The following is a 27,719-nucleotide window of genomic DNA, read 5'->3' as shown; positions in this document are numbered from 1 at the left end:
TTAGCCTCGGAGCATGGACACACAACGCCGAATTACTGTGCCTAGTGTGGCCGCATGAAATCGAATTTATAATATCAGTTTTATAAAACCGATTTTAGCAAATTCGATTTTATCCCGTAGTGTAGATGCGGCCTTAGAGACATTTCCACTAAAGCAATTGTTTCAGGCCTCCTCCAGACTTAGGCAGACATCTCTGCATTGGTTTACATTAGGTTCACATTTTGAAGGTTTTCATTGCAAACAGGAAGACTAGAGACTTCAGTACTGATTTTGCTCTCCCTATTGCTGTGCAAATCCTACTGGAATCAATGTAGTTACACTGCTGTAAATGAGAAGAGAATCATGCCCTTATTTTTTTAAAATGAAAGCTTAGATTCTCATGCACAGTTATACAATAGTTTGATCATAATCTGCAATTAGGAAGCAATGCATGCCACTGTGCAGTCATATTATACACAGGGCCCTGTCTGTGGCAGTAACTACAACAAGTTGAATCTTCAATTGAATTCGGTCATTTTTTTCTCGATGTTTCGATATTTGTCTGTATTATAACTTCGCCTCGTCCTTCTTAGGTGATGACTGCTCTGTTTTCAGCCATGAGCTTCCCAGTTACATTAAAGATAACTTTGAATCTGAAAGAGTCACTGAAATAAACTGGGAAACTATTCAGGGTGGAGTTATAGGGAATGGATGTGGACAGCTGGCACCATATGCCCATGGAGATTCACTGTACTTTAACGGATGTCAGATAAGACAAGCTATAACTAAACCTCTGGATCTCACCCGAGCAAGGTAATAACACTTTACTATTAATTTGAAAAACCACCTTAACTGCTCATGACAGAAGTAACTATTTATAAAAATGAAATGGCATGTAGGGTTCCAATGATAACGATGAAGGAGTGGGGCTCTACCAGGTTGGCATATACCTTTTAGCAGGAAAAAATTAAGGGCAGCAAAATGTTTAGCAACTGTTAGCTAGGAGTTTGTCACAGAATAGGAAGTGACTGTTGGCTGGAAAGGTCAGATGGTTTTAGCACACCCAAGAGAGCACTGTATACGCAGCCAACACTGAAAATGAGGCTGTTGGCAGAGACTGGACACCAGACTGTTTGGACCGTTAGTGAGTGAGGATGCTAACAGTAATTACAGACCCACTTCCAGTATTACTGGTAAACTACAATTACATTCACCTACCAGCTAACAAGAATAGTTTTACATCTCTGCTGTTTCTGCAAAATGAAATCTGTCAAGTTTGGTACTTAATAGAAGGAATGCTTACAGGATACTGTGTTTATCACTGAGGCCAATTGTAAAAGGCAAAATTAGGATTAGGAGCTTTCCACAAATTTGCCAAAATATTATCCATATAACCCTTCTGCCCCTCTGAGTTGGCAGCAACAAGGGCCGGGTTCAGTATCCAGGGGTTCCGTTTCAATAACGCAATGCAAAACCGGCTCAAGCCCCCACCCAGTGACCTCGGACAATTACATACCACCCCCCCCGGGCGCCTCTAGGAGGCAATATTTCCCCTCTCACAAGCACAGAGTCTGAGTGTAGCAAAATCCTTTTAATAAAGGAAGGAAACAATGTGGCATATTGGGGAAACACCACAAACAGGATTCATAACATAAACCATGAGCAGAAGACCCATCAAGTAAGTTTTGGCAATGTCCTTTTCCCCTTAGGGTCTTAAGTCCAGTCATCCCAAAGTCCAACAACCCAAAAGTCTCTGTCCTTGGTCAGTGCCGCCACAGAGTTCAAAAGTTTATCTGCAGAATTTTACCCCCCCAGCCTGGGTGGAAATGGGGGGGGCACACGGGGTATTAAGGGGCACCTTACATGGGCCAGGGCCGACTGCCCTGCCTCTCCATGGAGTTCTGCTGCAGCCTTCACCACGACCGGCTTCACTCCACCAGCTGTGCCAGTTCTCCAGCCGTCCTCGCAAACCGCTCCACTCTGCTCCGCTCCACTCACTGTTCTGTGGGCTGCTCCAACTATGCTGCAAACTGCTCCACTCTGCCAGCCACTTAGCAATAGATCTTCAGGCTTCCCCACTAGTTAACACAGCACTGAGTGATCTCAGCTCAGTTAGTTTAGCGATGTCAGCTTGTAGTAGGGGAGCCCCAGTGCTGGTGCACCATTGGCTCAAAGTGAATTCAGTTCAGCAGCCTCTAGATAGACTCCTAATGGAATCAAAATTAGCTCTGCTCTTCAACAGTAGAGAGAGGAGGAGACAGTGCAAATGGTGTTCCAGGCCCTCAAAGGGGGCCCATACCATCAGATACACACACCAGTCTCCAACCTCTCTTAATTCACTGGGTTTTGGCACCCATGTCCCTTGTCTAGTGAGTGCTACTTAGGTGATGGTGAGAACCTCTGTCATAAAACAGGTTCATAGTCCCTCATTCACATAATCAGGGTAACAACACTTTATTGCTCCTGCCCCAATAACAGAGAAATTGGGGATCCCACAGCTGTTAAAGTGACCATTTTAGGCTGCCATGGGCTATGCTAGGTGGAGTGGGTGTGCCTATGCAAACAAAATCAGCTCCTGAAATTCTTTTCCACACTCGCCATAATTCACCTCCAGATGTCAGGGTAGAGCTCATCCTGACACTGCTTACATCTATAAAGTTAAACTTTTGACTTCTTATTTCGGTACCTGAACAAGTATTTAGAAGGCACTTATTATTGTTTGTCCTTTGTTTTTTCCCTTTTTATTTTTTTGTACATGTTCCTGTTTGACCTTTTGGCACTATTGATACACCTCACTTTTGAGCAGTTGCATTGTAATCATGGATTGATTGCCTCAATTACACAGATGCATGTTAAAATTATACTTAAACAGAAAACTGTTAACAAAGCATATTATTACTGAGAAAAGGGGTTGTGTTTTATGGATATTACAGCAGTTTATTTGTTTGCTAATAGTAATTATTCTTGAAGTTCTGTATTTTTTAAAAAGTATAATAACAAGTTGGCAATGTTTTCACTCCTATTTTAATACATTGCATACATCAAAAATCATTGTTCCCTCTGTTTTACAGCAAAATAATGTTTGTTTTACAAATTGGAAGCATTTCACAAACAGAGAGTTGCAATACCAACCTGAGTGATCCGAATACGGTGGACAAGGCCGTTCTACTCCAGTACAGTGTAAATAATGGAATTACATGGCAAGTAATAGCACAGCATCAGCCAAAGGACTTTATACAAGCCCAAAGAGTGTCTTACAATGTTCCGCTGTAAGTACCCAATCACACTGCATTATTTCTAAATGCATACTATAAATTTCCTGCAGAAAGGAATCTGTGCAGGAAAAGAGGAGACAAGCGAATGTGGAGGAAAAGGATGATAATTATAGCTATAATTAAAAACGTAGCCTGCAGTCCTTTGGTATAATTAAAATAAGTGCAAAATCTTTACTTTAAATTTAAAATATAAAAGAATAAACCATCAAAACCTTGTTTTCGTTTCCTGGATCAATTCAGTTTAAGTGAAAAGTATTTATATTGTTTCCCCTTAACTCTTTATGGATGCTGTATATTGTGGTTTAGGAGCACATGGATAATATTTTGGTTTTGCTTTTAGTATTTTTGGGGGTGGATAGGCAGGCTGGAAAGGGTCCTTCTTAGTATGGAGGTCTAGCTGGTACTTCTGTTTGCAACCATAGGGAGGCACGAATGAAAGGAGTCTTACTGCGCTGGTGGCAGCCCCGTCACAACGGAACAGGTCATGATCAGTGGGCTTTGGACCATGTAGAAGTCGTTCTGTGAGTATCAGATTCACCTCATAACATCTCCATCTCAAAAAGCATTGAAATTCCTTCAGCATGGCATGAATGTTAAACTCAGTAAGAAATGTTCCCTGAAAATCATTCTTTGATTATGTTCTGCACTGACTACAAAGATCGGCATTTAAGGCAACCAGGAAATAAAGTTACAGACCAGGGGAGCATATTGTACATCATGGAGAAATACAGAAGGGAAAGCATGGACTTTAGCATCTTTAAATATTGGTTTATTCATATAAATCATCAAGATCTTTGAAACATTTTATGATGTGATATCTGAAAGGATGTGTGTGTTCAGCAACTATACTGCCATATAAAGTTGATTTACATCCTTTGAAAGATACAAAATAGTCTATTGTATTGCTCTTTGTACAGAGTAATGTTGTTGAATAAGGCTCTGAAAAATTGCATTAGCAATTAATGCCGTATTCATTTCCTTTTTTTAGTAAGAAGGATACTGTTCAGAAACAGGGTTCACTATATCAGGTTCCTATGATCCGAGCTCTGTATTCATCCCCCGTCAAGATTTTACCAAGTAAAGTGTCTTCACCATATCGATTTCCCCATTAATAAAATGGGTCTCACTCTCAATATTAACCCATTTTTACTGTATTACATCACAGAGAGATTATCTGCTTTTTCTTTAACAATTTAGTTCCAGTAGAGCTGAAATGCTAGTGCCTTGACGGGCTGAGACTCATCGCTGACAGTGGTTGGCAGAGAGAAGCGTGTCTTCCCGATAGATAGGTTCAAATGTTCATTTTTTATTGAAAAACGTCAAAAAATCAGCATAGAAATTAGATTTGGATGACATCCAGATTTAGTAATTATAAAAATGAGGTTTCTGTCTTTAAATTCAAACTAGCAGAGGCACCACAAGTATTGTTTTGTAACAGTAGCAAATTGGATTACTTGATCTCTAGTTAGCCCTGTTCTGCTTTCCACTGAGGCGCACCAGCTTGCATGGCATTCATATCAACCCCAAACAAAGGCCATTCTGATCCCAACACTAAGTAGCTGTATCCGCTCCACTGCTTTTACACACCTTGTCGGGCTCTGCCTTCATAGCATTAACCTTAAGTTTGAAGGAACAGAGGGATGGACATGGTTCTTGGCATCTCCCAATGACTAAGGATGTAAACACCCAATGCTAATTATTTAGGGCACTGTTTGAGCTGAGGAAAAGTACAGATGCTTATGCAACATTCCCACTTTTCTCTGCTTTAAGGTGTTTTTTTTAAGTTGAAAAAAAGGAGAAAAGCAGTTGAGAAAAAAATTAAGCAATCTAAACATTGATTATATTGAAATTAAGTATAATTAGTAAGAATGAGATAGAATTTGGAAGAAGAAAATTTAGGCTGAATACCAGGAGAACCTCTCTGACAATGTGACCTATCATGCTGTCCAGAAGAGGAATTATGCAGATCATGCTCCCTCCTCTTCCCCATTGCTCCTGTTGAGGACTTTTTGAGGCTCTCTCAGAGTTTTGGGCAAAGCCAGAATAGAGAAAACAACCTTTGCTCTCTGCATTGGATATTGGATATAGGTTTTCAGGTGAGCACCTATATGCCTGTCAGAATTTAAGTCGCAATCTCTCAAGGTAGACAGACCATTACAAATAAACTGTTTACTTCCACAGCAGATATTGGTACATACAGAGCTATAGCAGTATGTTAGTAAAAGGCCAGATGTAGAATCAAAAACCCTGCTAATCACAATACTGTAAGATATGCTGCTCTCAGGATTTAAAAAATGCTACACAATGGCACATATGGCAGGTGCTAATTAGTGGTTAATTAGTTCTGACCTCTTTGTATCTCTCTGTACCTGCACTGGTTAGAACTGTAGTTAATCTGAATATTCTCCATATTACATAAAAAAAATTATTTTAAGTAATGTTCAGCTATAGCACAAACTCAAAGCACTCAAAATCCCAACTCTTGCTTAGCTTGCCAAGGGGGGTCAATATCATGCAGTCGATACAGGATACTGGAGTAGGTGCTGGGAGACTGGGTTGTCTTCCCAGCTCTGCTGGTACCTCATTGTTTCATCTTGGGCTGGTCACTTCACCTCTCTGAACCTCAGTTCTCCCGTTTTCAAAATCAGGATAATGATAGATAACCACTTTTGTAAAGTGCTTTGAGAAATACAGATGAAAGGCTCTATATAAATGTTAATTATTACCATTATTACTATTAATGCTGGATGGTCTTACATCCACACATTAAGCAACACAAACTGTATTCATAATACAAATCATCTTTAATTCTTAATTCTCCTTGATTCTCTAGACATATACTGTTCGTTATATCTGAGTTTCCTTGGGATTTTCAATAACTGAGAGAAAAAGAGAGAGGATAAGGAAGAAAATGGGTCCTGGAAGCACAGGAAAGTTGATATGCTGGGTCAGATTCACAGCCCCAGAACATGGTGGTGTAAGTTCTTTATCAATAAATCAGTGTTAGCAAGCATTAATTGGGGTAGCATATGCCAAGGAGATAGAGAGGCAGAGCTGTACCAACCAACAGGTGCAATTTTGTGCTCTATTTTATTTCTGAAAGGGTTAAATAAAATATTTTAATTAAAAGTAATGGAGGAGCAGCTTTACCCTAAACCTTCTTCCACTTCTCCATAGACTGCTTGTCCTGCTGCAGCCCTGCCTTTCCATTTCAACTTGTCACTTACACCACCATCTATGTCATCTCATAATTTGGCTTTACAAACTAAATTCTGCACACAAAAATACCCTATGCCGGGGGCATTCATTGGAGCTAAGTTGTCAGGGAACACAGAGAATGGTAGAGTTGCGTCCTGTATTGATCCATGGATTATGGGCACAGAATCACTGCCCACTCTGCAAGAGAACAAAACCTACCTCCACAATGGTTTGATCTAAGGAAAAAGTCAAGGGGCAATCTTCTCATAATTTTCCACCCCACCCCAGTCCCCTTGCTAGTGTTTTCTGGGAGGGTATTATCTGAGTATTAGTCAGCAAATAACTAATAATTCATATGTAGGGTGACCATATGTCCCAGAAAACCAGGAATATCCCTGTTTTCAGGGCCTCTCTGATGGTCCCTGTCTGTTTAATAAAATCTGAGTTTCGCCCCATTTTTGTAACCCCTGCAGATTGGCCACCTGAAAAAGACACCAGTTAGTTGAGCTGGTAATAGTGTTCACAGGCCAGCTGAGTTCACCTCAAGGACTAGCCCTGGCCAGGCCTGTCGTATGTTGACAACCTGTCTGACTCCCAAGGAGACCTCCCAGGGAGTCCCCTCCTGCTCAAGTTCTCAAACTACCCCTCCTCAACACATAGAGCCAGAAGTACAGTATGGTGAAGGAGAGGGAGAGGCATTGCATGGCTAAGCCACAAATCAAGGAGTAGGCACAAATCAAGGGGTGCACACACTCTTCTTTCTCACCATTCTGTGTACACCTCCCTGCCCCGCATCAAAATCATCCCCTCCGCTGCCTTCTTTTGCTCTACCCCCAGGAGACAGATGTCCTGATTTTTCATTTTAAAAATCTAGTCATCTGTGTTGTCAATGTGTATTGAGGAGCTCCCACATACATCTCAAACATTCCAGGGGGAGATGGTATAAACACTATATACACTATCTGGTTATAAATCTTACTATTCCAGCCATAATATTAAACCATACAATGATCATACTTTGTATTCCTTTTTCTCTGGCAGGGGGTTGAGGGCTGCAAATTAAAGACCAGCTCCTCATCTCCCAGTCCAAACCCTTTGTTCTGCCATGGCACACAGGGGCTGGAAAGCCACCCAGGAGCAGGTGGAGATTCCTCTTGCATAGGGCACTCTCTTGTTGGTGTGGAGTAGGGCAGGCTATTCAAGCTATATGCACTATATTTCTTGTCCAGCACAGGAGGCGTGTTGGGGAATTGAGACCATGATCAGAGACCATGAACAGAACTCCGGCAGTCCTGTGCTAGCAGAAAGGCCACAGCCACAGGAGGGCCATTGTAGCCAGCATGGGTTAGAGCTTGTTGTCAGGAATAGAAATACTGCTTAGCTTTCCACAGGACTAGGGGAGCACAAAGGAAGGATTAAGCAATCTCTGACTCCTGCCCCATGTTCTGCTCTGGATGTGACTCAGTGAGACCTGAGTATCTGGATCTTAAGTTATTAAATTCAAACGCTTTTAAAGCTATAAAAGTATCTTAGTAAGCATCTTAATCCTTAGGCTGCTGAGGATGACAATACTTCTTCTCTTGTCGTATGCAATGCAGTCATAGCCGTGTTGGCCCCAGAATATTACAGAGACAAGGTGGGTGAGGTAATGTCTGTTATTGGACCAGCTTTCGAGCCATGCAAAGCTCTTCTTCAAGTCGTTCAGGTCAGCTTGTCTCTCTTGCCAACAGAAGTTGGTCCGATAAAAGATATTACCTCACCCATCTTGTTTCTCTAAACTTCTCAGCATTCTGTACTGAGGTGCCCCTTCTTACCACAACTCCCCACGTCTCCTCTCTCTAACCCACCCTTGCTTTCACTACTTTTCCTCCCTAAGCATGCAGACAGCCAGATTCTCCCAGCCCACCTCTAATCACTGCCACTACACGACTGAACGACTGTAGGTTCCATGCCAGCTTCTCCTCACCTCCAGCATCTGCTGCTAGTATGCACTCACTGTCCCCTGAAGATTTCCACCTTCAAGAAGAGTGAGGGACTTAGGCCCCATCTACACGACGCGTGAAAATCGATTTTAGATACGCAATTTCAGCTACGAGAATAGCGTAGCTGAAATCGAATATCTAAAATCGAGTTACTCACCCGTCTTCACCGCGCCGAATCGATGTGCGCGGCTCGCCATGTCGAATCCGGAACTCCGTTTGTTTTGGTGGAGTTCCGGAATCGATGTAAGCGCGCTCTGGGTTCGATATATCCCGGTCTAGACGAGACGCGATATATCGAACTCCGAGCTTTCGATTTTAACGCGCCGAAATGGCGCGTCGTATAGACGTGGCCATAGAGAGCAGGCTGGGAGTAGTGGCACCCTCCAAGGATGTTGTGGTCGGTAGGGACTCATTGGAAGCAAGAGTGCTGGTCTGATTATGCTTTCCAGCAATTTACAAATGTTCCCTATGCCCTCCTACAGTGCCCTCTAGTGGCCACTTAATCCCTTAGCAATAAAGCAGTTTCTAGAGTTACTTTTATGAATATTTTTATACCTACATGATCTTATAATTTCTATTTTGATGCTTTGGCTCTTCTCATCTCTCCAGATATTTAAAATTAATTTTCTCCTGAGACTCCATGCCAATTTAGCATCCAGAACATAGTTTATAGCTGAGTTATAAAGAGGATTATTATATATTGTTCATTCTGAGTGACTCCTGATTATGATAACACAAACATACCACTAGCCTGTGAGCAGAAGACACTGCATGGGCTACATTTCCACAAGCCTCGCCTCTCCTTTTGTGGAGGCAATTTTTTTTTCTTCTCCCAAGATAGATTGCACAAACAAATATGCCAATATTTAGAACAGCAGTTAATTTGCACGTGCAAAACCTATGTGTGCAATAAGGAAGGCTGGAAACAAGGGCCTATCTGTAATACTTCTTTGAATCATTCAATTAATGCAACAGAAATATTCCTAATCCTGTAATGCAGCTCAAATAGTGCTCAGAGTGAATATAGATGCTATTATGAATATAGTATATATTGGTATGATCTTGCCAGCTAATCATTTGTCAAACTGTTTTAATAGTGGTGGACCTATAAAGTGGGGGTAAAACTGCTAGCAAGTCATCTTGTCCCTTTAAACCAAGTTTTCTTTTGTTAATACAGCATACTTGTTCTCTGTACTTCTGAAGAAAGTTTTCGGCAGATTTCTTACATGATCAATGAATGTGGCCCTTCTTAGGATAAAAAAGTAATTCTCCCTTACCTCCCATTCCCCGCCTTCCACTTCTAAAAGAAGAATGCTTATTCTGTGCCCAAGTACCTCTACCCTAAAAACAGCCTGCGTCCAGCTCTGCACTGCATTTGCACTTCAGTTTTTCTCTACATGTAATTCACAGTCTGTCTGCTGCACAATAAAACCACACATCTTTTTTGCATGTGCTTCTTGAAAAGCCATTTCTTTGTAAACAGGGTGGGCCCTTAATAACTTATAAAGAAATAGTAAACTCTGATAAATGTATTCAGAACTGAAGGGGAATAAATTGCAAACTAAGGGTCTGATCCTTCATTCTTTAAGCACCCAAAACTCCCAATGACATCCTTGGGAATTTTAGTTGTGCAAGAAATGTAGGATATGGCCCCAAAATTTTTGTGTGGGGGGGGGATTAACTTTGCAATAATGAACACAGAAATAATCCCTCCATAAACCATCACTTCATGCTATTCGTTGTTGAGATAATCTTACACTTTTGGCACAAATGATTTGTTGAGGATTTTGTGTTGCATTTGTTGCAAAGAATTTTTATGCTTTTTTGCAATATTCAAATACAAATTATATCTTCTAGCCGTAACAAAACATATTCATGTGGAAAAACATTTTCATTTGCTTCATTTCTTTAGCAGAAAGCAATGCTTTGAAACATTTCACCTCAAGATTATTGAAAATATTTGTAATAAAGAAAAGGAACAATTAAAATGTTAAGGCATTATCTTTGTATTCACAAGACTTATGCCAAATTTAGTAGGGTGCAGACTGTGCTTTTAAGACTGTCTTTTACTATGTTTCTAAAAAAAAATTGCATGATGAATTTTTATAGAAAATAAAAATATAAATGTTGATTTTAAAAATCAGGAAATAATTTTTTCAATTTTTATTTTCAAAAGAGATGAAAAGTCCTATATTGCCTCTAAACCTCATCAGGCTTTTATGACTAGTCACAGTGCTGCATGCATTGAAAGGCATTTTCTAATTTGTGTTGTATTTCATTATTTGCTGTCACTGGTTTTACACTAGAGTAAGGTAAGTACTTTCCCTGAAATAATATCAAATATACGTTGGTAGTACAGCTACGGTACTTTTAAAGACTCTAACCCTGTATTTTGTCAATAATGATATTTTGTGGGAAAGGGATCGGCCCCATTTGTACTCTCAAAGAAGTGAGCATGCATTGCTGTCTCATAAAGGCCCAAACCCTGCAACAGTTCCTCACAGACTGATTCTGCAGGGTTCTCAGTGCCATGAGGAGTTAAAGTTTGCAGGATATGTTCACCTCACTCAAGCAAACTTTCAGTTAAGACAGTGAGCATTGTAACTGAATGAGGATTGAGAGCCCTGATCATGGTAGAGTTCCTGAGTGCTCCCACCAATCCTTGAAGTAGGTCGGAACTGAGGATGCTCAACAACTTGCAGGATCTGGCCCTTAGACCTGATGTAAAATTTCCACTATTTTCAGTAAATTAAAATTACAGAATTAAAGCCAAAATTATCTCCTGTGTGTCCGTAAACATGTACAATAAATATATGCAGTGATGCATGCCCATGTAACTAAAACAGCAATAAGTATTTATTGGATGGGTTTTTTGCTTATTATAACAGCATCACTTTGTACAGCCATAGTTATGCAGCTAGGCATTTCTAATCACCATAGTAGCTAGAGACATAGGTTTTAATACTGATCCTATTAGAGTTTTGCCAGACTTCAGCGGGGCCAGCGTTTTGCTTGGAGTCTGTCACCATTCTTAGGCGGTTTGTAACTCATGCTAAACACTGTTATATTTATTTATCAGACAGTGTTGCCTTTCATATTTTCAAAGGCTTGATTTAGGTTAAAGTTTGGTTTGGCATCCAGAAGCCTTTGTTTCTGAGGGCCATGACAGTTAAAAAAATAAATAACAAATAAAAATAATTAATGGTCTTAGAATAGATACATATTATTTACCAAATGTTCTTATTCGCTTGGCCATGTTTGATTTAAAAACAAAAAAATGCAGGATAATAGTCCAACTTTAAGAAATTTATATTTTAAACAAATCATGTTAAATTGCTGAGGCTTAAAAGACACATACAGAGTAACTCCTCATAAATTGCTTTATTGTTCATGCTTACTGAGCATATCCAACATGGCTCTGCATTATACTGTGTCTGCCAGATCTGCTCTCGTTTACAGTGGTGTAACTCCAGTCACTTTGTTGGAATTACTTACAATTTACTAGTGTAAGTTAGGGCAGTATCGGCCCCCAAATTTTTTTTAAATACAAGCAGATTGCCCTAAAAAGGTGACAGATTGGATTGTGCAATAATTGCTTCCTGAGTTTGTTACTATTCATTCTGTCAAATGATCCACAGATTTTTTTTCATCTGTACCTTTCATCCAGTGATCTGGTAAGTGCACCAAAGATGCACCAAAGGATCAGTGCATGCTGATGAACCTTGGAAAGTTTATTGTGCCCTTTCACTGAAATTGTAATGGTGTCTAAGTTCCCTTTGCAATTGAAATGATTCTATTCAGATCCCATAATATTTGAGGCAGGGATTGTTTCACCTCGCACATTATGGAAACTGTTACAATATAAATAGTAACAGCAGCATCTTCATAAGTCTTAATGACCAATCTGTTTATTTCTAAAAAATAGAAATAAATTTCCGTACCGCTATATAAAAACATTAAAGGGCTTCTTTACAGACACTAAATCCAATAAATGCAGAATTACCTTTTCTGCAATGGCTTTATGATATAGCTATTAAAGTATTCTTATAAAGTACTATTGGACTTTGTTCTCTTATCAATGTATGAACTTCCATTATAGTTAATAAAATGATATGCATATGCCTCCACCCCAGCCCACAGATAGCAGAATATACTCTTATATGCTGCACCAAAGGTCAGATCTAACTTCTATGAAGGCAATGAGAATTTTTCCATTGACTTCACTGGGCATTGAATCAACCCTTCAAGCCCTAACCAACTCCTACCAAAGTCAGTGGGAAGACTACCACAGACTTCAGTGGGAGTCAGGTTGGGTCCTATCAGCACAACTAAAGGACTGACCATTAGCTTAATTGTTGTTTTGTGGTTTTGTTTTGTTTCCATACCTTACTTTTTTCCTTGTACTGCACAGTTTTGATTTAACATAGTAAAATGTGTGAACTCTTTCCTTGAGGCACACAACAAATACATTTCACCACCTTGTAAAATACCACTAATAGATTGAATTTAAGTCAAAGACTAAGCAACTGCTTCTGGCCTATAACTCACATGATAACCTTCTATAAATTTCTTCATTTATTTCCTTAAAATGTCTGTAGCATAATTATTATTGCTTAAGTCTTATTAGTGTCATTATATTTAAGGTGGTAAGCAATGTTAGACAGAGACGATAGTGTATTAATGTTCTTTAACAAATCTTATTTTGAGCTATTTGTTCTTCTTAAAAATATATTTGATTTGCCTTAGATTATAAAGTGGCAGGAAAATAAAGGTGCACAGGAAACATTAGCTTTGCTAATCACTGTAAGTCTCACACAAAACTATAATAAATTATTGTAGTGCAGAACTTCCCTTTCTGTGTAAAAGCCAGGTGAAATCAAGCTCAAATGTTCAACAAAAAATGCCTAAATGAAAGATGTTCTGGCATAATAGCTACTGTAACAATGCAAGAGTTTGTACTGTATCCATTCCCACCAGAAGCTGCATGGCTTGAAAAACTGGGCGGGCACAGTTATAGCATCAATTATTTTAGTGTAGTCTAGTAAATTAAGTAGTGTAGTCTAGTAAATTAAGTTCTCAGTTAGTTGTTGGAAAGGGGATAATTTTGAAGTCAATTTTATACAGGTGGTTTCTTTATACACAGTAAAAGCGATTCTTGCCCGGGGAGGTTCATGCTTATTTTGAGAAATGTGTATCTAATCTTTTTTTCTTAAGGGTCATATTCACTAAAAATAAGCTTATGCACTTGGAAGAGAGAAGGTAATTGATTGCAAGCTGAGCGTTTACATTTCATTCACAATGAAAACTCACCATCCTGCCCTAGCTCCCCAAATAGAGAGATAATTGTGACACCTGCTGCCAGTTTTTTGTTTCATGCATCACCTTTATAACAAAACTTAGGACTTGCTGAACTCCCTGGGTTGTGGACCTCCAGCAACAGAGGCCCACAGTCCACCTGCAGCAAAGGTAAATAGGCCAAGCTGCCAGCATCCTTTTCATCACAGGGGTACCAAAACCAAGCCTCACTACCTCCAAAGCAGGCTGATCAGCCCTGGAGGGGCAGAGCCAAACCAGCCAGAAGCTGCATGGACTCCACCAGAATGTATTGTTGTCTTTCCATGGAATCACCCCAGGGAATTATGGTGGCATTCCTTGGATTGAATCTCTCTCACTCTGGTGCAGTCAGTGTTCCCCTCATGGATGCACAGGGCTGAAAATTGCGCCCCACCCCCTTGCAGCCACAAGGGTGAATCTGACCTTGAGACTTGATCTTTATAGGCCTGATCCTGCATTCATTGAAACCAGAAAAGATCGGATCAGGTCCTATGACAGTTCATCCTGTGGTGGGTAGAAGTTGTTCTGCTGAATCACTGAGTTTTCTCATGCTGGCAACCATCAGTATTGTTGGTTGCTCATAGAATCTGATTGTGGATGTTGGACTAAGATGGCTTCTAGCGTAGCCTTGAGGGAATATTAATATTTTTTGCAAATAGTGTCCAGAAGGGATAGTGCACTGGCCTTAAGCATCAGGAGTATGATACTTGGGCTTCCTAGAACAGCATTAAAGTCCAATAGAGTCAACACTGCCCTTTATTATTCTGAGATAAATTCATTCTGTGCAGTTTCTTGTGTGGGACCTCTCTGATGAGACTTTACAAATTAGGCCCTTGCTGCAATGTATGGACATTAAATTCCCCAGGATACCTTCTTTTCATTTTTAAAATCAGAGGTTTCACCCCAGGGTTCTGGCCAATGTATCTGTCCCCTCTCGTCCCAGTGTTGTGCCATAGTGGGTCCTACGCTCCCCACCTAGATATGGTTGTTTTATAGTGATGTGTATATATGGATAGTGAAGTGATTTGTGATCAATAGGCTTGAAAGGCACTGTAGTAATGTCAGATGTTTGAATTCTATGCTACATGTATTTTTTCATTCTCATAGCTCTGGATGGATTTTACTTGTAACTTTAAATGAGACATGTATTCACCAATGTGCTAATGAGAATTACAAGCAAAGTTAAACCAAATGTAGCTGTTCAGAGTTCCACGCCACCGGCACAGATGGTAGAGCTTAGAATTGCCATATAGCCTCAAAAGTGAGTCTCTTCAGGGTTATGTGCAAGTTTGCATTTAGGAGCAGAACTGTATTGAATCATCATAAAAGTTATAAGCTTCTTCTCCAGACCCAGTGGCATTCCCACCAGTTAGGAATTAAGCTGCCAGGAGAAATCTGGAGAGACATCTCTGGTGCAAGTGCATTTAATCAGTGGAGCCACACCAGGAATATATTGGCTTGGATTTATAACTTTTGGCCAGATGAAGATATTACAAGGCACACTGTTCAGAAACCAGCCTCTCAGCAGGAAACACTAGAGAGACCTCTCTTTTTTCCCAGTTCCTTCTTTCCAGCTCTGAAAGTGGCCTCTTCAGACACCTAACCTAAGGGAGGGCTTGAACATACGGGAAAAGGCTTCTTTGGCAAATATTAGCTGTTTATATGTATTACAACTGTTTCAATGTAGATTATTTTAACTATGTTTATATTTAAATACAGCTCAGCCTTTTTACGGAATTTGTACATAATATGCACCAAAATTCTTGCACCATCTTCTGGCCGTTCTATATGCTAGGACAGGTGTAGCCAAAGGGCCAAAAATAGCAACAGCCATGCCCCTCTCCCATAAACGAAGTTGAAGTCTAGATGGTGGTGGTAGTTTCCAGTGATTAGATACAACAGCCTCCACCCATTCAGTTGTAATGTATATTAGCCCCCCAAATACTCCTATCCTATTCAGCCAGTAAGGAAATTTACTTTTCATGGTACTTTTCATGGTACTTTCCAGAATTTTCTATTTGTTTCCCTTGTGCCCTGGGATTTCCCTTTGTTTTGTTTTATTTAGCCGTACCATTGTCATAGTTAGACTCAGGACTCACAATTTGTCAGACCACTCTGTTTTATTAGCACAGCGCTCTGCTAATACACCCAGATAATGTGAGCAGCCATGCAAGGCTTAAACAGTCTTATTTACACAGATAAAAGAGCAGGAGTTAGACAAAGGGACAAAGAAAGCAAAAGACAGTAAAAACCACCTGGGGCACAGCATGCATATCCCACTTCCTTACTAACTGTTATCGATCTAAGGCTAATACTTCACCAATTGCCCTTAAACGGTGCAATTGTTCTATGTTAATGTCTGTATTCCTGACACCTGGATTGCAACATTCCAACAATTTTGCTTAAAGGTACAGACAACATTTCTTACATTTCTATTCTTACAATATAATTTATTCTACTTTCACACCATCTTCAAAGAAAGAGCCCTATTTGGAAATGGAAAAGTGTCTTGATTTATCATTTAAAATCTGGTCACTCTATTCCCATGTGTTTCTTTGATCCTCTTCTAAAGATTTTTGAGTTGTTGGGTTTTTTAAATAAAACTTCACTCAGTCAAAGTCACGTAGTTCACGGGTTTGCTACTTAGCAAATCCATTTGGGAGGTGGAACAGTGTTTTTATTTTATTCTCAAAAGAAAGTGACTACTCAGCAGACCCTGTAAAGGATCTCACTCTGGATTCCATGTGCTTTAAGCTCTAGAGTCTGAACAGAGTTCAGGCACTGCCCCGGCTTGAGGTCTCTGGGCACACTAGTGGTGTGCAAATCTGTTTAGCATCCCCTCCTGAGAGCTTAGACCTCTAGTCCAACTGCCTAGTCTCTGGGACTAGTGCTAACCCCTCACTCTCCCATAGTTTAACACACCTTTTCCCAGCACACCAGCCAGGTACGCACTCTGGGGTCACAGGGTTAATGCTTCAAGGGCATATAATAGGTCTCTAACGCATTCTTTGGGTTGGGGTCAAAATCCTCTGTGGGTTTTCCCAGGGTCCTTCTTCTCCATTCATGGATTGTCTTCTCAACCATGGAGCTCCTATCTTTCCCTCCCCAGGTCAGTTTGTTTTGATTTTCAGGGCTGCCCATAGGAGTAGGGGGCAAGTGGGGCAATTTGCCCCAGGCCCCGGGCTCCACAGGGGCCCCCAGAAGAATATAGTATTCTATAATATTCCAACTTTTTTTTATGGAAAGGGCCCCCAAAATTGCTTTGCCCCAGGCCCCCTGAATCCTCTGGGTGGCCCTGTTGATTTTGTTTGGTCCTGCAGCTAAACTAGGCCCTGTTTGCTATGAAAATCGCTTGTCTTTTCCCCCTTGCCTGCTCAAAACTTCTTGTGTGGTTCTCATGTATAACCTCTTTTCAAACCCCTGCTTTGTCATCTCTGTCCCTTTATTCTGGCTGAGGATTTTCCACTCTCTCCCCCTCACCAGCCTCCTGCAGAAAGATAGGATAAAACTGATTCTTTTAGGCTTCAGCTAAACCATTGTCCCATGGTACTTTCCCGGGAACAAGTAGTTGTGGCATTCTAATGACCCCCCATTGTGCTGGTGAGGGAGGAATGTGACATAGCCCTTGTCAGCAAGAGTGGAACCACATACATATGGAGGTATTCAGTGATACAGAAATTTTCATAACAACTGAGTAACATTGGCCTGAATTCACAAGTTGTACAAACAGATTCCCCAAATCGTCACAATAGCAAAGCCAGACTTTAGTGAGGTGGAGCAGTATTTTTCTGCTGAACTCAAGAGGAAAAGGGTTAACAGCATTTCTCCCATTTAGGAATCTGTAAATGAGAGAGACAAGGATTTTTGGAGTATAAATCAGGCTTGGAGAAATGCCCTGTGTTGGGAGGGGATAGAGTGCATACAGCTTGAGTGAATCTGGCCCTAAGCCCCCCTCAGTGATAATTAATTTAAACTCTTGCTCTAGTTCTGAAATACTGAATTGTAAGTAAAATCAAAGTGGCCTGATTCTGAACTGCCTTGCACCTTGTACAGTCATTGTCATTGTTCGAACATGCTATCAGATGCAAATGGTAGTATTTTACATCACTTTGCAGAGGCAGAAAAGACTGTGCAAGGCACAAGAGGGTGGAGAATCTGGCCCCCCCAGTTTATGTGTCAGAAGGCAATTTCAAAATAGATGCAAAGAGACTGACATTCTTTTCCTCCTCCCTACCCTTTGATTTTAACAGCACTCGCAAACAAAATTACATGATGAATTTTTCACGGCAACATGGGCTCAGGCATTTCTACAACAGAAGACGAAGGTCACTTAGACGATACCCATGAAGAAACGAGAAATTTATATTTTCCTCCCAACATGTGATGTGTTGCTTTTCATTCTTTAAATCTTAGCACTGCATCTGATATCAGGACTTTTCTGCAACTGGCTTGGTGAATAACGAAAAGCCTGTCTCAAGACAGAGTGTACACCACTTTTTCGCACTGTGAACTAATGAGAAGTGACTTATTTTCTCATAGGTAAATGTTTTAATGTTGACGTGTCTGTGAAAATTGTGATCTGTTGTAATATCAGTTACAGTGGCAGTATGGGAAGTAAGCAACTAATCTGTTTAACAGGAAAAAAGTTTAAGCACAAAGACTTTTTCAGATTTTATGTTTAAAAAACTACATATTAAGTACAGTATTTAACATTCTTTGTCACATAGCTATTTAAATGCACTTGTATTTCAGCTCTGTATCATATTTTATATGATTAAGTTATCATTGTCTTCTTTGTATTCTCTTCTATAACATGACACATTGGCACTGTATTTACTTGTTATGTTGTAATATTTTGCTGCTGATTTTTGGGCTATTTACACTTTGATATCATGCATAAAGCAAACTTCAATACCTACTCAAGAAGATAATTGCAAAAGTAGTTGTAAAGACGTTGATCTCCTTCAGTCTTACTCTTCGATATGTCTGTTGGTTAGCATTGTTTTGTGAATAAGAAGAATGCTTGACATTTAAATTTTTTTACTAAGCAGCTATGGATAAAACCCCAAACAGAAGTTCCCATTTCCTTGTCTAAAGGTAAAACAGTTGTCTGTGACTGATTTACTTACAATAACTGCCATTTGATGTCTGTAGTAATGGAGTGATTTGTAAAGTGAACGTTTCATCGTGTTCTATTTGGTGTTTGTTTCTATTGCGGGTCATGTTTGTATCTTCTGATAAAGTTGTACCTACACCAGCAACATTACAATGCCCCTATAGCCCTAAGCTGTCTTATATCATAAATGAAATGTTTCACTATATGGTGAACCAAGCTAAAGATCCATGCTTCAATAAAGTAAAGTTGATAAACTAGTTTGTTGTTAGATTTTTCAGGCCATTGTGTCCTAAATGAAATTATTTGTAAGGGATTTGGTTTGTTCACTCAGATTCTAACAATAGCACACAGATGAACACTGTATAATATTTTTTAATATTTAGTACATGGTGCTTCAGTAGTGTTTTTCCTTTGGGAATCTCAAAGTGCTTTACAGACATTAATTGATGATATCTCCTCTGAGATATATAAGTATTTTACAAGTGGGAAACCTGAGGGCAGGTGAGTAAGAACAGACATTTTCAAGCTTGGATACCTAAAGTTAGGCAACTAAATCCATATTTACACTGATCCCATACAATTTCATGGAAAATGTGGGTGTTGAACACTTCTGAAAATCAGGCCACTAGGGGCTAACTCTAGGACCTAGAATTGAAAACTTTGACTTAGCCAAAGTTACATAATGCATCATTGGCAGAACTAGGAACAAAAATCCAGAAGGTCAGGCTTCCAGTGTCCTTCACTATGGACTGGACCATTCCTTTTTAAGACAATTACTTTACTCTCATTCTTGTCAATCTTTTTTTTTTAAAAATAAATAAAAGATCTAGTCAAAGGAAAGAATTTTGAGAATCTAACCAAACTATTATTAAATAGTATAATAGTTTAATAGTTTTTTATTGTAAGACTGAAAGTATTATAATACAGAGTCCCAACTCCCTCCTTCTGAACAAAGATCCAAGATATTAAAACTCTTTTCTTTAAGATAATTTTATTTGGCATAGCATGTCAACAGATGGACCACATTCCAACATACAGCACGTGTAGCTGTTACGTGGTGAGAAAAACACTTTCTATCGAGTACAATAGTATAAGGGAGTGAGGAAGGTGAGTATGAATTAATCACACTCCAGATAAGTGAGACCAGTACTGTTGATCAGATGCTTCTCAAAATCATAGACATTTATCTTGAATAAATATTTGTGGGTGACAAATTCGTTCAATTGAGTTATATAGCTAGAGCCCAGCACTATAATATCTAAAGATAATGTGTCATTTCTGCATGCCAAAGTTCACAGAGGACTCCACAGTCAATTCTGCCCTTTTGCCTATCTCAGGTTCAAGGAAGCTCTTTCTTAAGTTTGTGTTTTTATTAATATAACACACAAAGAAGCTTGTATGCACTGTATGCTCAGTGTATTTTCTGTCTTTTTTCTCTCCCACGTGACTGGTGAAACACTGGTATCACTGGAGTAGCAAGAGTAATATAGTACATTATCAAGAGCAGTATAATAGAAACAATGCTATAAAATGGGCTAATCTTATCTATTGATATTACACCTTGGCAGGGATAGCTCTGAAGTGTGCAGAGTTTATTGTTCCTGCTGGTCATCACTAACCCACATTGCAATGGAATAAGAAGAATGCAAGTCCAACAAAATTTGAATTTAAAAATATGAAAAGAAGCAAAACTCCTGCCTGCTAGAGTTCTTAACATAGAATCATAGAAGATTAGGGTTGGAAGAGACCTCAGAAGGTCATCTGGTCCAACCTCTGCTCAAAGCAGGACCAATCCTAACTAAATCATCCCAGCCAGGGCTTTGTCAAGCTAGGCCTTAAAAATCTCTAAGGGTGGAGATTCCACCACCTCTCTAGGTAACTCATTCCAGTGCTTCACCACCCTCCTAGTGAAATAGTTTTTCCTAATATCCAACCTAGACCTCCCCCCACTGCAACTTGAGACCATTGCTCCTTGTTCTGTCATCTGCCACCACTGAGAACAGCCTCACTCCATCCTCTTTGGAACTCCCCAGATAGTTGAAGGCTGCGATCAAATCCCCCCTTAATCTTCTTTTCTGCAAACTAAATAAGCCCAGTTCCCTCAGCCTCCGCTCATAAGTGATGTGCCCTAGCCCCCTAATCATTTTCATTGCCCTCCGCTGGACTTTCTCCAATTTGTCCACATCCTTTCTGTAGTGGGGGTCCCAAAAGTGGATTCAATACTCCAGATGTGGCCTCACCAGTGCCGAATAGAGGCGAATAATCACTTCCCTCAATCTGCTCCTTCTAATGCAGTGCAATATGCGGTTAACCTTCTTGGCAACAAGGGCACACTGTTGACTCATATCTAGCTTCTTGTCCACTGTAATCCCCAGGTCCTTTTCTGCAGAACTGCCGCTTAGCCAGTCAGTCCCCAGCCTTCAGCAGTGCATGGGATTCTTCCATCCTAAGTGCAGAACTCTGCACTTGTCCTTGTTGAACCTCATCAGATTTCTTTTGGCCCAATTTTCCAATTTATCTAGGTCACTCTGGACCCTATCCCTATCCTCCAGCATATCTACCTCTCTCCCCAGCTTAGTGTCATCCATGAATTTCCTGAGGGTACAATCCATCCAATCATCCAGCTCATTAATGAAGATGTTGAACAAAACCAGCCCCAGGACTGACCCCTTGGGCACTCTGCTTGATACCAGCTGCCAACTAAACATCGAGCCATTGAGCACTACTCATTGAGCCCGATGATCTAGCCAGCTTGGATTCAACAGTCCAAGTAAAATCTGTTATTTTATTTTGCAATATGTGCTTGTTCCCCAACTTGCTTTCGCTTTTAAGAAGCAACAACTTAGTCAGCAGCCCTCACTTACAACCATGAAATGATACAATACAGCACGGATAATGAAGCAGTCATGTTGTCTTTATAAGATACTATTCTACAGGAAAAGAGAGTTCAACCTTTTTTTATGCTGAAAATTAGCAGATCAGTATACTGTACCATTGAACCCACTCCAATGTCCCTGAATCAGAGAGAGCAGTTAGCATTATTCAAGAATAGTGTAATGTGATCCTCCAGACCAGCCTAATCATGTCCGAATGGTAGCTTCTTAGGACAGTCCTAATTTTCAGTGCAATGTTTTGGTCAATGAAGGGCATGATTGCTTGGATTGTAACTGCTAGGCCTCATTAGGTACTTGCCAATGCACATGAGCTTTAGAGACATGTTTCTTATTATGTTTACTATTATATTATGCAGCCCAGAGCCTTATGTGGACAATTAAACTGTTGCTCATCTTTCTAGTAAAAATCACTGCCTTTGAATGACCAGATTGTAGCTGAGATTTGCAGACCCAATTGCTCCCCTCTGCCGGGTGTAGCTGCCACCACAGCAGATGTCTTTCCTGCAGTATCACCATACCACAGCTAGAGCCTGGGGCAGAAGGCCTGGGTCATGCCAGAGACCATTGTTGATGAAGTCCCCTGCCCAGAGGGGATTTCTGGAGACTTTAATGGCTCAGTTTTTCCCTGATTTGCTTACACTTGCTATTTAATCAATTGTATTTGGTTTAAATGCAATGTAATGATTAGTGGGTTAGGAAGTGACAGGTAAGGAGAGAGAACCCCTGAGTGGGAACATCTTAGCCCCAGTCCTGAGTGACCCAGGGTGAGACTAGGCATTAAACCCACACAGAATCCTGGGCCCAGCCTTAATCAGGGTTACGAGGACTCTGCCATATGGGAGAGTGGAAGAGGAGTCCTTGAGATCAGGGAGGCATCCGGGTAAAGGGAGTTGGGGGCGAGGACTCAGATCCTTTTGCCATCGGATTGCACCAGATTAATACAGAAATCTGGGAAGTTCCCCACAACAGTGAGACTATTCCTCTGCTTACACTCAGGACAGTGACACAGTGAGTTATCACTCAACTGATACGGTGATAGGAGAAAATGTCTGTTTGTTGATGATATTTTATTTTCTTGTTAATCCTTTAGTATGATACAAATAAAACCACTGAATTACAATGCTGTCATAATTTCAATTCATTATTTCTCCATTAGTGCACGATTAATATTCTGATACCATCGTCTGTTGCTCTGACCTTGGCAGAAGAAGGAAGTTGCAATAATGTTCTGAAAGGACCCCACCACATTAGGCTAGTAACTATCCACATGACAGAGCAATATGAGACTCACTAAAGTATCTCACTGTAACATCAGATTAAACAACACAATGGGCCAAATTCAGGAGGTGACAGAAATGGTGTTAGCGAAACTGAGTCTGTGATGGAATATACAGACAGGGCAACAAGGGGATAAGGAACTACTCTGGGCCCAGCCAGCCCCACACCACCACACCTGTAGCAAATGTGCCAATTGGAGGAGGAGTTAAAAGGCAGACCAGGGAAGAGGGCAGACCTGCAATTCCAGGAGAGAAGAGCTGAGGGAAGGCAGAATCTCTCCCTCAACAACTGCCCAAAGGCCCCTCCCTGGAGGAAGGAAGGACCTGCTGCAGAGACAGCCTGAGAGGGAAGTATTCCCCCCTCTCTCTCTCTCTCATACAAACTCCAGACTTGGTGAATCTCCTTTACTTTGTTTGGACTACCTGCAGGGAATGGGAGGCGGGAGAGGAGAGGGGGAAGCCCTAGGACTGAGGCAGGAGGAGGCAGTTGCTGCCTGAGAGAAAGAGAGCAACTTTGCTACGTGCAGCTGCCAGACGGTTTGGTGTGCGACGATCGACTCCACACTGGTGTGCAGTACTCCGCCACCGAATACGAGGTGGCAAGAGCTGACATCCGCGAAATTGGAGCATGAGCACCCCATGACGAACCTGCCAGTTTGCTAAGAATATTATTGTGCGTCTTCACTTTAGCTGCTGTCTTCTTCAGGTGGGTATGGCAACTCAGTGTGCAGTCTAAGGTCACACCTAAGTAGACTGGTTCTACTTCATACTTCACCTTCTAACCATTCAGATAAACATTCAGTTCTCAGGATGCACTGGTGTGATGAAGATGGAACAGACTGTAGACTGTTTTTATGATGCGTGGCTGGAGGCGCCAAGTCTTACTTTAGCATGTCCCAGTTTAAGGTGGTATCAAGCTTGTGAAACGTCTGGGCCTGGATACCGCAACAGATGTTGTCTGCGTAAATTAACTTTTGTGATTCCGTTGATGGCATTGATTCATTGATGTAAAGGTTGAACAGGGTTGGAGAAAGCACAGAGCCCTGGGGTAACCCATTGCTCTGTCATATCCAAGCACTTCTCTTCTCCCCCATATGGACTCTGAACTGCCTATTGCAGAGGAACAGTTCAACAACGCCTGTGACCCAAGGTAGCAGGACCCGTGATACCTTCATGAGCAGGCCAGTGTGTGATACCGTATTGTATGCCGCTGTTAGATCGATGAAAACAGTACCTGTTTTCAAGTTTCTCTGGAAGCCATTTTCAACAAATGTGGTCAGTGTGAGTACGTGCTACGTCGCATGTGCTACGGCCTCAGCGAAAGCCAGCTTGGTCAGGGCTCAAAATTCTCTCCACGTCAGGTAACATGCGCTATAGGACCAAGCGCTCTAGTGCCTTGAAGCACTCCGACAATAATGATATGGGACGATAGCTTGATGCTTGACTTGGGTCATTTCCAGGCTTTTGGAGGCCAGTGACTTTTGTGGTGCTCTGTATCTTCGGTAGCCAACCTTCATTGATGACCTTGGTGAGTAATTTCACAAGCCAAAGCCAAGCACAGGGAACCAAAGTTTTTCAGGAATTCTGGAGATATGTTGTCATAGCCTGCAGCTGTTCCACACTTGATGCTACCCAGTGTCTTTTCCAGCTCTGTTACAGTGAATGGTTCTGGGCAGCTTCTGATCTGGTGTACATGTTTAAACATATGCCATTCGTTAACACACCTGTCTTCACACCTGTTTCTCCAAAGATGCTCTGGCCACTTCAAGTAGGTGTCTGGCTACCTGGTTGGGTGTCACTGAATCAGCCTTAAGCAGCCCTGACTGTCAGACCACTGATAACCCTCCAGGGACCCTGGGTCGGAGCCCAGTGGAGGGAAGGATCTGGGGTCACCTATCAACAATCCCCCCTGCAGGTCAAAGGCCTAATCCCTGAGCAATAGATGGTGCTCCCCTATCAACCATCCTGAGTGAAGACCATCACAAGGGCCAATTCATCCCTGCATCAGAGCTGAACTCAGCATAGGGCTCAAGATGGGGGCAAAGTGGCTATGTACAAATTTGTACTTTCCACGTCCTGGGCCAGCTTGGGGGCCCTTTGACCTCATTTGTAAGGTAGACCAGCCTGTGTGCTGCCTTAACTTGAGCCCAGCTTTTTGTGGCCCCAAAGGGTGATTGCAGCAGCCAAGAATGGCTGGAACACAATACAACTGCCCCCAGCACATCTCCATGTACCAGGGGCTCCTGTCTGGACTGACATGCCATCCAAGAAAGACTCCTATAGCAAGAGAATTCCTGAGAGAGACACTGATCTTATTGCCTTATCCACTGATCTTATTGCCTTATCCACTGATCTTCCTGCCTCTTTTCACCAGGGATGTGGCACAGGGCTGAATTGGAAGGAGAGGGCCACAGAGTTAATATCAGTGGGCGCAATTCCACTTAACCCAATAGAATGTAATGGAGGAGACTTCAAGAAAGAACAGCTTTCTGTATGCAGTAGAAATTAATGACTACATGCATGTAGTTCACCTTTATGCTGCCATAGAAACAGGGCCAGAGCAACCCATTAGGCGACCTAGGCGGTTGCCTAGGGCACTAGCATTTCGGGTCCTTCGATGGCAACTGCGGCGGCCAGATCTTCAGCCGCCCCGGTCGTCGTTGGCATTTAGGTGGAGGGACCTGGGGCAGGGGGGCGTGAGGAGGACTGCCAGCAGCAAGTAAGGGGGGGCACGGCATGCAGGAGAACCGCTCCCCACCCCTGCTCAGCTCTCAAGCCTGGGAGGGAGAGAAGCAGAACAGGGCGGTGTGCTCAGGGGAGGAGGCGGAGCAGAGGTGAGCTGGGGCAGAGAGCTGCCACAGGGCTTGCAGTGTGGGGGCGCAAGGTGGAAGTTTCGCCTAGGGCACAAAACATCCTTGCACCCGCCCTGCATAGAAAAGCTCAAGCTGTAATATATCACATTGGCAAAGCCCCTCAAATGATTATAGATAGTCTGAGTACAATTATTATAAGCATGGAAATTAAAACAGCTCACAAAAATGAAATCTTCCCTAATGGACAACTTAAAGGATTTACAGGTACACCTGTTTCCAAGAAACTGTTTGCAATGAGAAGGGAAACTGTATAATGCTCGGTCTTTCATTACAAGAATCCTTACAGTATTGTTATGGGATCTTTTTCAAGACTTACTGAAAATAATATACTTGTGAAAGATACAGGAGGCAACCAGTTAGCAGGACACATTAAGGGCAAAATCCAAAATTCATTGAAATTGATGGGAAAAAAACTCCTTTGACTTCTAAGGTCTTTGGCTCAGGGTCCAATTACTATCTAAAATCCACTTGACTGTTACGATCTGTGCTAGGATTTACAAAATATTTCAGGGTCAGAGGCTAGAGCAGGGGTCGGCAACCTTTCAGAAGTGGTGTGCTGAATCTTCATTTATTCGCTCTAATTTAAGGTTTTGTGTGCCAGTAATACATTTTAACGTTTTTAGGTCTCTTTCTATAAGTCTATAATATATAACTAAACTATTGTTGAATGTAACGTAAATAAGGCTTTTAAAATGTTTAAGAAGCTTCATTTAAAATTAAATTAAAATGCAGAGCCCCCTGGACTGGTGGCCAGGACCCAGGCAATGTGCATGCCACTGAAAATCAGCTCACGTGCCACCTTCTGCACCCGTGCCATAGGTTGCCTACCCTTGGGCTAGAGCTTTTGTGTTTCTGGCATCTGCCCTTGCATCCATTCAGAGGCTGATTAGATCAGACTTTCACTTTTCCTTTGTAAAAGAGAAAGTCACTATGAATGAAAATCTGAACCACATGCTAGGCCCAGGGTGCACACCCTCAGGTTTCCCTATTCCCAGTTGTCCCTTATGTAAACCTATTGTCCAGAAATTGGCAATTCTGGTTGTTAAAACTCAGAGCATTTGACATAGACTAGACTCCTGCTACAATTTCATTGAGAAGGTCCCACCAAGAGCTGGTTAAAAAAAAATATTAAACATTTTATTTTCATTTTCCAAAAGACCTCAGAGACATGAAATAGACCTAGCCAGTGAAAACGTGACAGGAATTGCACAACTTGCTTCTCAGGGAAAGAGATTTGTTAAATATTGAATATAATATAAATGTTCTAATGTTAGATCCTGATTTAAAATAGCATGCTTGATTTAGAACACCAAATAAATGGGGAAAGGGCTTAAAGAAACCAAAAAGAGCATTTAGTCTCACAGCATAGAAATTGCTGTATTTCAAAGATGCATAATGATGGGTATTAATAGATTAGTGCTCCCTGTTCTTCTCTCTCACTACAGAGACTAGAGAAAATTGGTCCTACATAATTTGACTGAAGAATTATGTTAGCCACAGTAGGGAAAGGCTAGTGTTGGTTTTAGCACCTAGAGCTGTACGTAGGTAGGTACCTAAAAAACAGGTAAATACAAGGCCTGGTCTATACTAAGCGTTTAAACTGATTTTAGCAGCGTTAAACCGATTTAACTGCGCACCCGTCCACACTACGAGGCCCTTTATATCGGTATAAAGGGCTCTTTAAATCGGTTTCTGTATTCCTCCTCAATAAGAGGAGTAGCGCTAAAATCGGTATTACCATATCGGATTAGGGTTAGTGTGGCCGCAAATCGACGGTATTGGCCTCCGGGC

The 27,719-nt window shown here is 41.3% G+C and overlaps 2 protein-coding genes across 2 annotated transcripts in view; one reads left to right on the top strand and one right to left on the bottom strand.

Annotated features, from left to right (window-relative positions):
- The window catches only part of RELN (reelin), a 468,247-nt gene extending 449,123 nt beyond the window's left edge, over positions 1 to 19,124 (top strand). Inside the window, exons 61-64 of the mRNA XM_032796143.2 lie at positions 573 to 792; positions 3,051 to 3,248; positions 3,677 to 3,775; positions 18,019 to 19,124. Of these exons, the coding sequence (XP_032652034.1) occupies positions 573 to 792; positions 3,051 to 3,248; positions 3,677 to 3,775; positions 18,019 to 18,115 (614 nt within the window). The 3' untranslated portion in view covers positions 18,116 to 19,124. The remainder of the gene's footprint in view (positions 1 to 572; positions 793 to 3,050; positions 3,249 to 3,676; positions 3,776 to 18,018) is intronic.
- PMPCB (peptidase, mitochondrial processing subunit beta) overlaps positions 1 to 27,719 on the bottom strand; it is a 267,948-nt gene that overhangs the window by 99,323 nt on the left and 140,906 nt on the right. The gene's annotated exons all lie outside the window — the stretch shown is intronic.

The sequence above is a fragment of the Chelonoidis abingdonii genome, chromosome 1 (genome assembly GCF_003597395.2).
Source record: "Chelonoidis abingdonii isolate Lonesome George chromosome 1, CheloAbing_2.0, whole genome shotgun sequence".
Lineage (NCBI taxonomy): Eukaryota > Metazoa > Chordata > Testudines > Testudinidae > Chelonoidis > Chelonoidis abingdonii.
The sequence above is the reverse complement of the archived record's forward strand: the minus strand, read 5'-3'. Positions and strand labels throughout refer to the sequence as shown.